Source organism: Rhinolophus sinicus, linkage group LG12, assembly GCF_036562045.2.
Source record: "Rhinolophus sinicus isolate RSC01 linkage group LG12, ASM3656204v1, whole genome shotgun sequence".
NCBI lineage: Eukaryota > Metazoa > Chordata > Mammalia > Chiroptera > Rhinolophidae > Rhinolophus > Rhinolophus sinicus.
The window spans coordinates 55,818,276-55,830,941 of NC_133761.1; the positions used below are offsets into that span (position 1 = coordinate 55,818,276).

At 40.4% G+C, this 12,666-nt stretch overlaps 1 protein-coding gene across 4 annotated transcripts in view; it reads left to right on the forward strand.

Moving 5' to 3' along the window:
• Positions 1-10,551, forward strand: part of TP53BP2 (tumor protein p53 binding protein 2) — a 135,581-nt gene extending 125,030 nt beyond the window's left edge. For all 4 annotated transcript variants that reach the window (XM_019716049.2, XM_019716050.2, XM_074316943.1 and 1 more), the window contains 5 exons: positions 1,506-1,643; positions 2,368-2,501; positions 3,316-3,482; positions 6,883-7,082; positions 9,747-10,551. In XM_019716049.2, coding sequence (XP_019571608.2) covers positions 1,506-1,643; positions 2,368-2,501; positions 3,316-3,482; positions 6,883-7,082; positions 9,747-9,788 — 681 coding nt within the window. In that variant the 3' untranslated portion in view covers positions 9,789-10,551. The remainder of the gene's footprint in view (positions 1-1,505; positions 1,644-2,367; positions 2,502-3,315; positions 3,483-6,882; positions 7,083-9,746) is intronic.
• Positions 10,552-12,666: the final 2,115 nt, after the last annotated feature.

The following is a 12,666-nucleotide window of genomic DNA, read 5'->3' on the forward strand; positions in this document are numbered from 1 at the left end:
AACACGTTTTAAACAACTCTGTCCCTCCAAGTCCTAAAGCTTGGTTCTCTTCATTTGAGTGTTAGCCGTGCAAAAAGGAAAGAACTTTTAACATCTAGTACTTTTATTTCCCCTCTCTTTTTGTTCTTGTGCCAAAATAATTCATACTTTCAAAGAGAAAAAAAACACCAGAGTTTGTAAAAAAAAAAAAAAATAAAAAATCATAGTTTCTTTTTAAGATTCTATTATTTTCTTCCTAGGAAAGAGATTTACCTTTTCCTTCTTAGTTTAAATAAAATAGAAGCCTCTATCTCATACTTTGATTTGAAAGTGGAGATGGCAGGTGTCTTTATCGGTTGTATTATTATAGTCATATCATGTGTACACTTCTGTTTTTCAAGAAACAACATTTTAGCCATTGCACATTTGTGAAATACATTGATTGCCACTTAATGTTTTTCAGAACTCAGTGGTTTTCCACATTTGAAATAAAATAGACATGTGTAGCATATCACACCTTAGGAATCATTTCCACTTTGTTAGATGTGTTTAAGAAATCCATTTTACAGGATGTTCAATCTAGTCTTAATAATTTTGCCTTATTTTTTAAAGCCTGACATTAAAATGTAGAAAGACTTGCTTAATTCATTCATGTATCTTGGAGTATAGTTAAATGAAGGCAAACTGATCTTTATTATTTACCTTTATTATATGCTTTCCCTGCAAGGAGGCATTATGTCACGAAATGGTTAAAAGGAAGGGCTTCAAAGAAGCCAGATTACTTGAATTTGAATTCCAGCTCTGATGTTGACTGGTTGTGTGCCTTAATTTCCTTATCTATAAAAGGGGGTGATAGGGTTGTCGTGAGGAATAAATGAATAATCATTCAGTAATTATTAGCTGTCATAATTCTGAGTTGTGCTCTTGCCCAATTGAACCGTGTGGGGTTTGCTATACTAGATTAGGTAGGTAATTTAAAGACCAATCTGAGCTAAGTTTGGTATTTGACAGGAAACCAGCCTACTTGTCATTGGAGATTATACTCTTAGTTTATACCGTAATGGATTACCAAATGTGATTGCACTAGGTTTCAGAAGGTTAAGTTCTTCTCATTTGTTACATGGGTGCATTCATCAAGCTACATATTAGGATATACAGGGGGTGACAAAAAAATGTACACATATTTTAAGAAAGGAAAAAAATGTATTAAAATTGTAATACTCAGCATATAGTCACGTTTGACGTCTGCAATTACAAGAGGTGCTGAAAGTGGTTACCATCAGCATCCAGACACTTCTGATTACGGTGAACTATTGCTACATGAATAACATCTCTTAAAATTTGTATACATTTTTTTGGCACCCTCTGTATATACTTTTATGAATAATGTATAAAAAGTGCTAAATATATGTATTCTTAAAGTGTCTTTTACTGACTCAACTGATGGGTTATTCCTCCCCTTTCGTTGTTGTTGGTCTCTTTTGCTTAGACCAGGATCCTTAATTTCCCGTGCATTTCTTCTGCAGGGCAAAAGGACAAACTTGCGTAAAACTGGTTCAGAGCGAATTGCTCATGGAATGAGGGTGAAATTCAACCCCCTTGCCTTACTTCTAGATTCATCTTTGGAGGGAGAATTTGACCTTGTACAGAGAATTATTTATGAGGTATGATTTAATTCATTAATTTCTTAAACACAACCTTGTATTGTAGTTTGTTTTAAAACTCTAATCAGAAAGCTACCGTGGAGAAATTGTATTTTTAAATTGCTTTCTTTTGGGGTGGGGGGGTGGAGTTGTGAAGAGAAGCACTTGAGCATGCTCCATAACAGGCTCTGCTATTGTAAAGGTGTTTAAAATTTTCAGTAATACTGAAGTTCAGTTTTTACTAGGGGTCCGCTAGAGTCCTTTTCTTTTCCTCTAGGAGAGCATTACCCACCTTTAAAAATTGCTCGTGTGTGGTTTGTACTAGACAGTGTTAAATTACAGATGCGGTCTGTACTTTTCAGACGCCTACTATTTAAAATATTTTTAGTTGACCTTTCTTCCTTTCCATGGAAAATGTCACTTCTACTAGACACTAATTTGTGGTGGGAAGTTGGAGGATAAATAAACAAAAATGACTATAAGGATATAGTTCCTGGTACTTCTTCAATTTATAAAAAACCTTTTTATAGTGACTGCCTACTTAATGAGGCTGTTCCGTCTGTCTTATTTCTAGACTTATTCTTGGTATAGTTTTCTTGGCTCCCGTAGGTTCTAATTATGATTTAAAAAGAAAAATACCACAAGAGTCTGTTCCTGTCCTCATGATCCTAAAGAGCTAGTTAATAGTGACAGTTCAGGTGACAAAAAATTTGAGTGACGGTCGCTCTTCTTATTGCTGTTACAGGTTGATGACCCAAGCCTGCCTAATGATGAAGGCATCACAGCTCTTCACAACGCTGTGTGTGCCGGGCACACAGAAATTGTGAAATTCCTGGTACAGTTTGGTGTGAATGTAAATGCTGCTGATAGTGATGGATGGTAAGATGGCCTGGAAACGCCACTCAAGTATCAGTTGTGTCTGCCGTGAACAAGCAGCGCTGGCAGAAGTGTGTCCGTAGGTGACCTCATGCCGCTCGTAATCTAGAAGGAGAAACAGGTGGACCTTTTTCAGGCATTACATGCCCTCATGTAACAGTCATCTCACTCCCAGTTTGGAAGCAGATGGAGTCTTAAAAATTTAGTAGTTAAATAATAAAAATGTCTCAAAGCGGTACACAGTTAATTATGCTTCAGCAAATTTGAGAAATGCTGATTTAAGCAACGTCCCGCCTGCAGCACCGATGTCCTGAAACTTCTCAGTCTTTAATATACTAATGTCCATGATGTATATTGGACAAGAGGGGATAAATTACAATTTGTAACCTTTCCCAAATATATCTGACCACGGATCCATTTTTCATGGAGCATTTTGTGTACATAAAACAGAGGAGATATTATAAATGATGAATATTGTTCATAGAATACTGGATTATTATTAAATAATAAAGAGCCTCATAAGTTAGTGTCATCCCCAATAACTCTTATAGAGTGGAAATTATAATATGTTCTTTTTTGGAGGAATACAAAGAGCCCCAGAGTAGTCCAGTGCTCTGACGTTTACCGTTGTGGCTATGATTCTCTCATGGGCTCAAGTACCTACGTTTAACTGATTGAAAACACAACTGCTTGAGCGTTTTCGGAAGGCAGGACCTAGCAGACGATAGACTCGAGCCTCCTTCCAGGTGCCTTAGCCCGGCAGGTATCGTTCAGCCTCGAACGGCACTGCCAGCCTCTGCTGCGTCTCCCCCCACAGGACCCCCCTGCACTGCGCCGCCTCCTGTAACAACGTCCAGGTGTGCAAGTTTCTGGTGGAGTCGGGAGCTGCTGTGTTTGCCATGACGTACAGCGACATGCAAACCGCTGCCGACAAGTGCGAGGAGATGGAGGAAGGCTACACCCAGTGCTCTCAGTTCCTGTACGGTAGGTGCCGTTCCAGTCGCATGTATGGATCTCTGCATGAATTTACCCTGTATCTCGGGGGTATATGCAGTGAGCGTTTTACTATTGGGAAAACCACCATTTTTTGTGTTGCGTTTAGTCTTGGGCATTGAAAAGAGAACAGCCTTAGCTTTGATCACAGGCATTAATTAATGCAGCTTTTGTGGGGATGCCTGGAGACAACGTCAGGGGCGTCTTCAAGTACAAAAGACACCGGTGCTAATGGCCTTAACGTCTGATCTAATGGCGTCAGTGGTGTTTGACCATCAAAAGACCCTCTGCTAAGTACTTAGTGAGTAACGGTGTATCTTTGCAAGATGAGCAAGAGACGCAGTGTCAGTATAAGAACCCAATTGACCCAGGTGTTCCTGCTAAATCAAACTGGACATAAAGTCAAATAATGGCAACATGTTTGAGAGCTAATTTTGTGACTTTTTTTGTTTTCTTAATTTTGAATTTATAATTTTAATTGATAACATTGTCTCTGTACCTAGAGAAAAATGGACTGGGCGTTTGAGGTGGCTAGAGGTTGGTTTACATTTTTATTTACAAGGAAAATTTTTTTATTTACAAGTCTCAGACGTTGGGGTCTTCTTTTTATTATAGTTTGGCTTGAGAGGAATTGACAAGGGGAAAATAGAGTGAGAAATGAGGGAGTCCCCGGACTCCGTACCACTCAATCGCTCAGCAACTCTTTTGCCAGTTGATTAAATGACCCCTGAGGTTAAAAGACATAGGCCTTCTTTTCTGTTAGTGACTGTTCCCAGGCTCTAGGCGAGAAGGGACAGGGTCAGAGGGAGACCCACAAACCCCAAGTTCTCTTCATCTCTCACTGCCAGTTTTTAGTTTGCTATTTCTGATTATTTTTTGTTTATGTTCTGAATTCTGCCTCAAAGAATAATTTTGATATATTAAGATATTTTAAAATCAATATGTTAATATATATTTTATTAAATGTATTGGCCCCCTTGAGCTCTATTTAAAATATGGAATATGATTTTTAAAAAAACATTTAGGAACGTCTGGTCAGAGACTCTTTAAATTTATGAACTATATTACAGACACAAAAAGTGTTTCTGACATAGGTGTGTGGTTTAAATAATAATGATAATAGATTGGCAACAGTGAGTATCGTGTATCAGCTTCGGAAACACACATTACCATTCTGTGTGCTGGGATCGGCGTGCCCTACCCTGATGAAGCCCTGTCACATCTGTGGTGACTTACCTGGAATTTTATGTTTCTCATCCCTTCCTTTTAAAAAATAGTTATATCACGTGCATATGAATCCTTTAATGTTGCTTAGTTTTGCCTGTTTTTGAGCTTTCTATAAAATAAATCATACTGGTGATTCTGTGGCTTTTTTCATTCACCATTGTTTTTGAGATTTCATGTGTGTGGTTGCATGTAGCTGTTGTTGCTTTTCACTGTGCTGTACTGTCCTATTTTATGACTACAGCACAGTTTATCCTTCCATTCTACTTCCGACAGACATCAGGCTGTTTATTTATGTATTCAGTTGTAAACACTGCGCCTGTGACATATCTGTGCTTATCTCGGGTGTCTGTCTTGAAGTGGAATTGCCAGGTCACAGCGAAGCACACTCAGCAGAGTTCCTTATGCTCCGTGTTCTCGTTGACCCGTGGTTTTAGTTTGCATTTCCCACGTTATCAGTGATATTGAGCATGCTTTCTCTAATGAAAAATTCTCTTCCATTCCTAAAGATTTCTTAGACATGAGACTTGAGTTGTTACTTTGAGTATGCTAAAGTATCCAGAATTTCTCCCTACCCCTTTCCCCATCCCAAACAGATAATGAGTCTCGCCAGCTTTAAAACTTTGTGGAATTATAGTTATATGAAGTATCATTGCCCCGCTGAATCTAGCTGTCATGCTTTGCATGTCTTATTTAAACAGGAAAGTTGGAAATTTATTTGTCCCCATTAGTAGAAATCGGACCCTTTAGATTGTCAGGGCCTTATTTTGGAAAACAACAATTTCATTTCTTGTTTCATTTTTGCCGAGAGAGAGAAATACTGCATGCTACATCTTATTAATTGATATCAGAATAATAAGTTCATAATGAATAGTTTAGTGTTCACATAAGTTGAAAAACCTGACTATTCAAAAGCAAGCAGGTATTTTCCTGGCTTTTCTAAAAACAAAGCTGAAAATAATAGTGAGGTCCGAATCATTCAGGACCTTTATTGCCTAATTCCTTCCCTTCTGCTTTGATGACTGTGATGGACGCCAGTTAGTAGCACTGCCCTGTAGGGTAGGGAGGCATCAGTGGAGAAAGGTGACACTTAAGGTTTAGTTTGCGCATCTGGTAGTAACTCTGGTGAAAAATGCACGTTTGAGGAGTTTTTCCCTTTCCAGGTTGTAGATTTCACTATCTTCTAGAATTCGAATTCTCATTATTTTAGAGTTGGCTATATGCAGACTTTTATATCATGTCTAAAATACTTAGTCATATTTCTGCATTCTTGTATATTATATAATTTTTTAAAATCTTTCCCCATTTGGAAATTGATAGAGACTACTTTAATAGATGCGATATTTCTGCTCTTTTTTCTCTGTCTTCCCTACATTTCAGGGAAAGAATGAAGTAACGTTCCTACACTTAGGAGTAGGCTGAAATTTGACAGTCATATCATTCCCTTTTTTAATATCCCAGACTCGAACACTTCTTTTTTTATTCCCGGGCTTGCGAAAGTTTTGTATTCTGAGTCATGCTGGTTTTCGGAGATGCCCAGATGTCTGTCAGTTTGTAGAGCTGTGGTAGAGCTGACAGCACACGTCAACGGGCCTTTCAAATGTGCCCTTCACACTGGCTTTTGGTCTCCCCCTGCCCCGGGAAGTCTATTTATTGAACGTTTATAAGTTCTGACATTCTAGCATGTACTCTTTTATACTCCTTTGGTTTTGTATAGCTAAAAGGTCCCCCCCCTTTTTTATTACTAGTTTAGGTGTACGAAACAACTTAGTGATCAGACATTTACACCCCTCACAAAGTGAGAACCCCACCAAGTCTCCTGCCCATCTGACACTGTACATAGCTGTTACAGTACCGTTAACCATATTCCGTAGGCTGTACTTTATATCCTGTGACTGTACATACATTTTTTAAAATTATAGTTGACATTCGATATTATTTTTATATTAGTTTCAGGTGTACAGTGCAGTGGTTAGGCATTTGTATAATTTATGAGGTGATTCCCCCAGATAAATGTAGTACCCCTTGGACACCATATATAGTTTTCACAGCATTACTGACTGTATTCCCCATACTGTAGTTCACATCTCGTGAGAGCTCAAAGTTCTTAAGGGTGGCATTCTCCGAGTTACGTATTCTGTGCTGTCTCTTCTCATCCTGATTATAGGAGTTCAGGAGAAGATGGGCATAATGAATAAAGGAGTCATTTATGCTCTTTGGGATTATGAGCCTCAGAATGACGACGAGCTGCCCATGAAAGAGGGAGACTGCATGACAATCATCCGCAGGGAAGACGAAGATGAAATTGAATGGTGGTGGGCGCGCTTGAATGAGAAGGAGGGATATGTTCCACGCAATCTGCTGGGAGTAAGTTATTCCAACCCTTACGATGTTTTTATGTCAGGAGCTTTGCGAAAACTGATACGGTTACAGTGCAACTCACTGCCCTTTGTTAATGAGACATGGATTAGAACATTTTGATGGTCTTAGATTTAGACTTACAGCCACATTTACAGTGTTTCCTGTTATGATCAATAGCACGTTTATATGTTTGCCAGGCCCGGAGGTCAGGGGTCCCATCTGCATTTACAGATGGAGTAAAGGTAACTGGGGAATGTGATGGGAATTGAACTTAGGACCTTCGCGTAAATTTTAAATTCGTTTAAATCAGGATTTGCAAATTTGGTAGTGACCTCGCATAGGGCATTAAAGACAAAATTCTTTGCTCTTTCTCTACTATTTAAGTTTCATGAAAACCAAGAAAATAAGATATAAGCACATGTAAGTGAGTAACACTTCTATGTTAGTGCGAAGGGAGTGCTGTCCTCAGATAAAGATTCTCAGGAGTGTTTTCAGGGAAAAGGCCAGTGTGGTCGGACAGAGGCAACAAAGAGGAGACAGGAAGTGCATTAGGCTCTTGCACAACTTCCCGTGTTCCCTCGTCTGGTTGGGTGTGCACAGGGGCCATGGTGGACGTGTGAGAGGGACAGAGAGAAACAATAAAGATAAGTGAGAGACCAAGGTAAAAGTTGAAAGGTACCAGTGCTCAGAAAACCCACTGTTGTGAGGAAGTGAGGGGTGTCTGAGGGAGGGGAGGGCCGACGTCACCTGCAGCTCACGGCGTACAGCTCAGGGGCACTGGCCCCCACATCCCCAGGTCCCTGGCAGCACGTAGGATGTGGGTACCAGGGCAGCAGAAAGGATGGGGAGGGCGGGAGAAGGTGGCCTCCTTAAGGTTGTTGCGAGGATAAAGCAGGTGTTTAATATGTAGCCGATGGGAGATACCTTGATTGGTATTTTTATCAACTGTCAGACAGACGTGGTCTGTGCTCACATGGAGCTTCTGCTCTGGCATTGAGGCTGTGACCGGGGTTCTGTCTGTGAGTGGCCCGCTGCCTGGGCATCGCCTTCTGTGGAGGTGGTTAAAATGACTCCAGTGTGAGGACCTGGCTGTCTGGATTGTGACCAGTGTCTTCTCGTCCCGACTCCCCCTTCTCCATTGTCGTTTGTCTGATGTGCAGCATGAATGACTTCATCCATCCTGACTGCTGCCTTCCAGATAGCAGGATTTATTGTTAAACACATATTTGGGGTTCAGGCAATATGCCTTCGTGTGATCATCATGAAAGTGAAAAAAATTAGGCATCGAGCCCTTTAAAAAAGCTTTCAATTTACCGGATGAAAGTAGAAATATAAGGGTTATTCTCTTTCAAGCACCCCTGTTTGCTTCTGCAGCGTCTCTAACCCCAGAGAAATGTAATGTCTTGTGGGAGCCACTTTCTGTCTCTAACAAACATCAATAGCAAATAAGCACTTCGACTTTTGCAGTTTCTTATCTGAGAAAAGCTCTGCCTGTGAGAGCTAGTTGCTTATTTGAGTCGTACTTTAATTTTTTAACAAAGAAGTCCTGTGCTGAATGACACGTGGGAGAAAGGTCGGTCCCCACGTGTGGAAGCAGCTGGCCGAAGACTCAGTTCTGCTTCTTGTGTATGACTCTCAAAAGGTTCTGAAATCAACAGACTGGACTGAAGATTTCCATCTCAATCTAACATTTAAATACTCTTAGTCCTTTGGAAATCTTTTCTGGATAGAAGTGGCCTCAATACACCTTTTTTTTTTTTTTGGTTTCTTTGAGGTTGAAAAAAAGGAAATTGCATAAATGTTATATTTTTAGTCAAAGGCTCAGATATGAGTCTAAAAAATGGTATTGGCTAAAAATCTTTTCTCGGAGAAAAATAATCCTTTGTATAACACTAGTCCGCCAGTTAGTTTTCCAGTTTTGGCTGGAAGTCTGACTCTGCTTTCTTTCAGTAGAGCTTTTCTCCCCTTTGTCTATGAGAGGAGGAGGAGAAGGCGGAGGCGGCTTTTGTTTTGTTTGCCAGTTGAAGGACTAGTTTGACTTGCTCTTGGGCTTTAAGACCAGAGATCTGGTGACCTGCTCCCTCCGCTCCAGCCCTTGTTACGGAAAACACAAACCCACTAAGTCCGGAAACAAAGCACCCCACTTATCCTTCCTTAAATCTGTAGACTTTTAGTCTGTGGCATTTCGTTCCTGACAGCCTCGAGTCCCATGACACAGTGTTATGTCCACTGTGAACCAAGTTAAAAGAGACTTGAATCTCCTATCTTGTCCCTTGGCATGGCAGCGCCAGTGCTGGGGCTTATGGAATATACTGCCAGGCACCGTCAGCACTTTGTATGCCGTAGGAGACTTGATTTACAGCCAGCAGGCTGTGCAGATTGAGTCCATGCTTTGCCATCGTGCATTTTTACCTCACTGCACCATGGTACGGTCAGCGTTAAGGGACCCTGTGACTTTCGCATGTCCTTGCAGAATAGCTGATTAGGAGAATCAGTGTGAATCTTGTGTCCTCAAACAGCTTGAGATGCTTCACATGGCAGAAGGAGTCCTTTCTTTAGCTTAATTTCTATCCTGTGCCATCAACCCCCTCTCCCCAATATTTCTTGAGATTTTTGTTATACTCTCACATGTCTGTACAGTATGTAAATATTTTATAAACTCTCTTACAGCTATACCCAAGAATTAAACCAAGACAAAGGAGCTTGGCCTGAAACTTTATAGAATTGTAGTTAATGAAGAAATTAATCTGTGTTATCACTAAGAAGTAATATGATTGTACTTGGCACAAATTTCAGAAGACTTATTTTAATGACAATGTAACTCGAAAGCCATGAAGAATGCTCTGGAAGAAGATGAAGGATCGAAGAACTCGCTGTTCGTGGAGGACATTCAGCACCACGAAATGGAGCTCGTATTATAAGTGAGCTGATCTTCCTGCCGTGGGGTCAAGGTGTCCCAGATACCCGGTGACAATCCTGTTTCCCCGCAAGAAATAGGACCACTTATTGAGCTACTGGGAAACAGCTTCATGTCTAGCTCGGTTGGAGTGTCTCGGCACCTGCCTGTACCTCCTCGCACCAGAAAGGACCAGTGCCATCGTGGCACCATCCCCGATTGTCTGTCAGCACCAGCAGGCCCTCAGGGGACTTGCGTGAAGGCTCGAAGGTTCCACACCCCTGTATATTGTCAGTGAAGAACTGCTGGTTAGTAGTCAGTGAGCAATAACTTTCTTACTATATGAGTTCTTGTAGCATTTTAAGAATTATACATATATTGGAAATATTGAAACCAAGCTACACTACAGGTAATTAGATTTAGAATCTTGTTTTTAGGCTGAATTTGAACGTATATTTATTGCCTTTTGTATCTTGGAAATTAGAGACTTGTTATAGACTTACCCATAATATTTGTCAAGATTATAGCTGACTTTAAAAACAATTGTGATAAAATTAAACTTTTTGACTCTGCTCTTTACTTGTTTTAGTTTTTGATGTCATAAACGACCTTGTTTAAGGTTCCCAAGCATTGAGATATATTACCCAGCTGAAAAATAATACGGTTTCTTTCCCAGCAATGTGATTAAATGCAAGAAGTATTTCTTTGCTTATGGGCAACTCTCAGTTTGCAATTTATGAGTTTTGTGGTGGTCTTTGATATAGAATTAAGTTTTTTATTTTATTTTAAAGATCTTAGAGACAAGTAGACTGTTTCAGGGTCCTCATTTCACTTTTTTTTTTACATCAAATTTTTTTTATTAGTTTCAGGTGCACAAAACAATGTAATAGTTAGATATTTATCATTTATATCCCTCACAGAGTGACAACCCCCCGCCCCCCATCCACTACCCCTCTGACATCACACAGAGCCATTACATTTCCACTGTCTCTATTCCTAATGCTGTACTCCGCTTCTTGTAAATATATATATATATATATATATATATATATATATATATATATATATATATATATATAAAATTGTAGTTGACATTCATTATTGTTCAGCTTCAGGTGTACAGTGCAGTGATCAAATACCATATGATCTCACTTATATATGGACTCTAAAGAAAATAAATGAATGAACTAATCAGAAACAGTCTCAGAGACATAGAGGAAAAACTGAGGGTTGCTAGATGGGAGGGGGGGTGGGGATAAGGGGGAAGGTGAGGGGATTAGAAAGCACAATCGGTAACCACAAGATTGCCACGGGGATACAAAGGACAGTTTGTGGAATATAATCAGTAATGTTGGAAAGATTTTGTAGGGTATCCGATGGACACTTGTCTCGTTAGGGAGACCACCTCAGGAAAGATATTTTACATTTCTTCATTGAGTCATATATATTGATTTATTGGGATGGAAACTCAAGTAGACACATTGTTTTATTAATATGTTACCAAGTTTGTGAATTGTTTTGGAATCCATTTTGCTTAGTGGAACTGTTTTATTTAGTAGAAGACACAAGTGAAAAAAACCAATGCTGATCTTTCCTTATACATTTTTAGAGCTAAATTCTAGCAAGAAAGCAAGCTAAAAGACCATGACTTTCAGAGTAATGGAGAAACAGTGACAACATGAACTAATACAAATCCAAAAACATGTATGGTAGACAGACTTCTACACTTGATATTAGCCAAAAGGCTGAGGAGTGATTGGCAGGCAGAATTTTAGACAGCCCCTCCCCATGTTTTTATCCCCAGGTGCTATGGACTAAATGTTTGTGTCCCTCTAATATTCATATGTTGAAGCCCCAACCCCCAAAGTATGGTGTTTGGCCTTTGGGAATTGCTTAGGTTTACATGAGCTCGTGTCCTAACAGGGATCAGTGTCCAACAGGAGGACACGAGCTCCCCTCTCTCCATCGAGGGTACAACAAGAAAGCTGCATTTGCAAGTGAGGAAGAGTCCTCACCAGACACTGAATCTGCTGGCACCTTCATCTCCGACTTCCCAGCATCCAGAACTTCGAGAAATAAATGTCTGTTGTTTAAGCCGCCCCATCTACAGAATTTTTGTTACTGCAGCCCGAGCCGACTAAGACACCTGGTTATTCGATCAAACACTAATCCAGGTACCGCTATGAGGGACTTTTCAGAGTTAATTAAATTTACTAATCAACTGACCTTAAAAGGTGGAGATTATTCTGGATTATCCAGGCAGGCCCAGCAATCAACACCAGCCCTGCAGAGCAGGAGAGGTGAGGCAGAAGGGAAGTCAGCAAGATCTGAAGCGTGAGACGGACTCCCCCTGATACTGCTGGCTTTGAAGGCGAAGGGGTCACGAGTCAGGGAACATGGAAGCTGAGAAAAACCTGGCTGACAGCCAGCAAGAAGCAGGACCTCAGCCCTATAACCACACAGAGCCAGAGTGGGCCTGGAGACAGATTCTCCTCGAGTCTCCAGTGAGAAATGAGGCAGGTGTTGGACTTCTCCAGAACGGTGAGATAGTGGGTTTTTAAGCCGCTATGTTTGTGCTCATATGTTACTGCAACAATAGAAAACTAATACCACACAGGTTCTAATCCTGGCTGGTGCACTACTAACCCATCATGTGACCTAACCCATCATGTGACCTGCCCAGGACACTGGGCC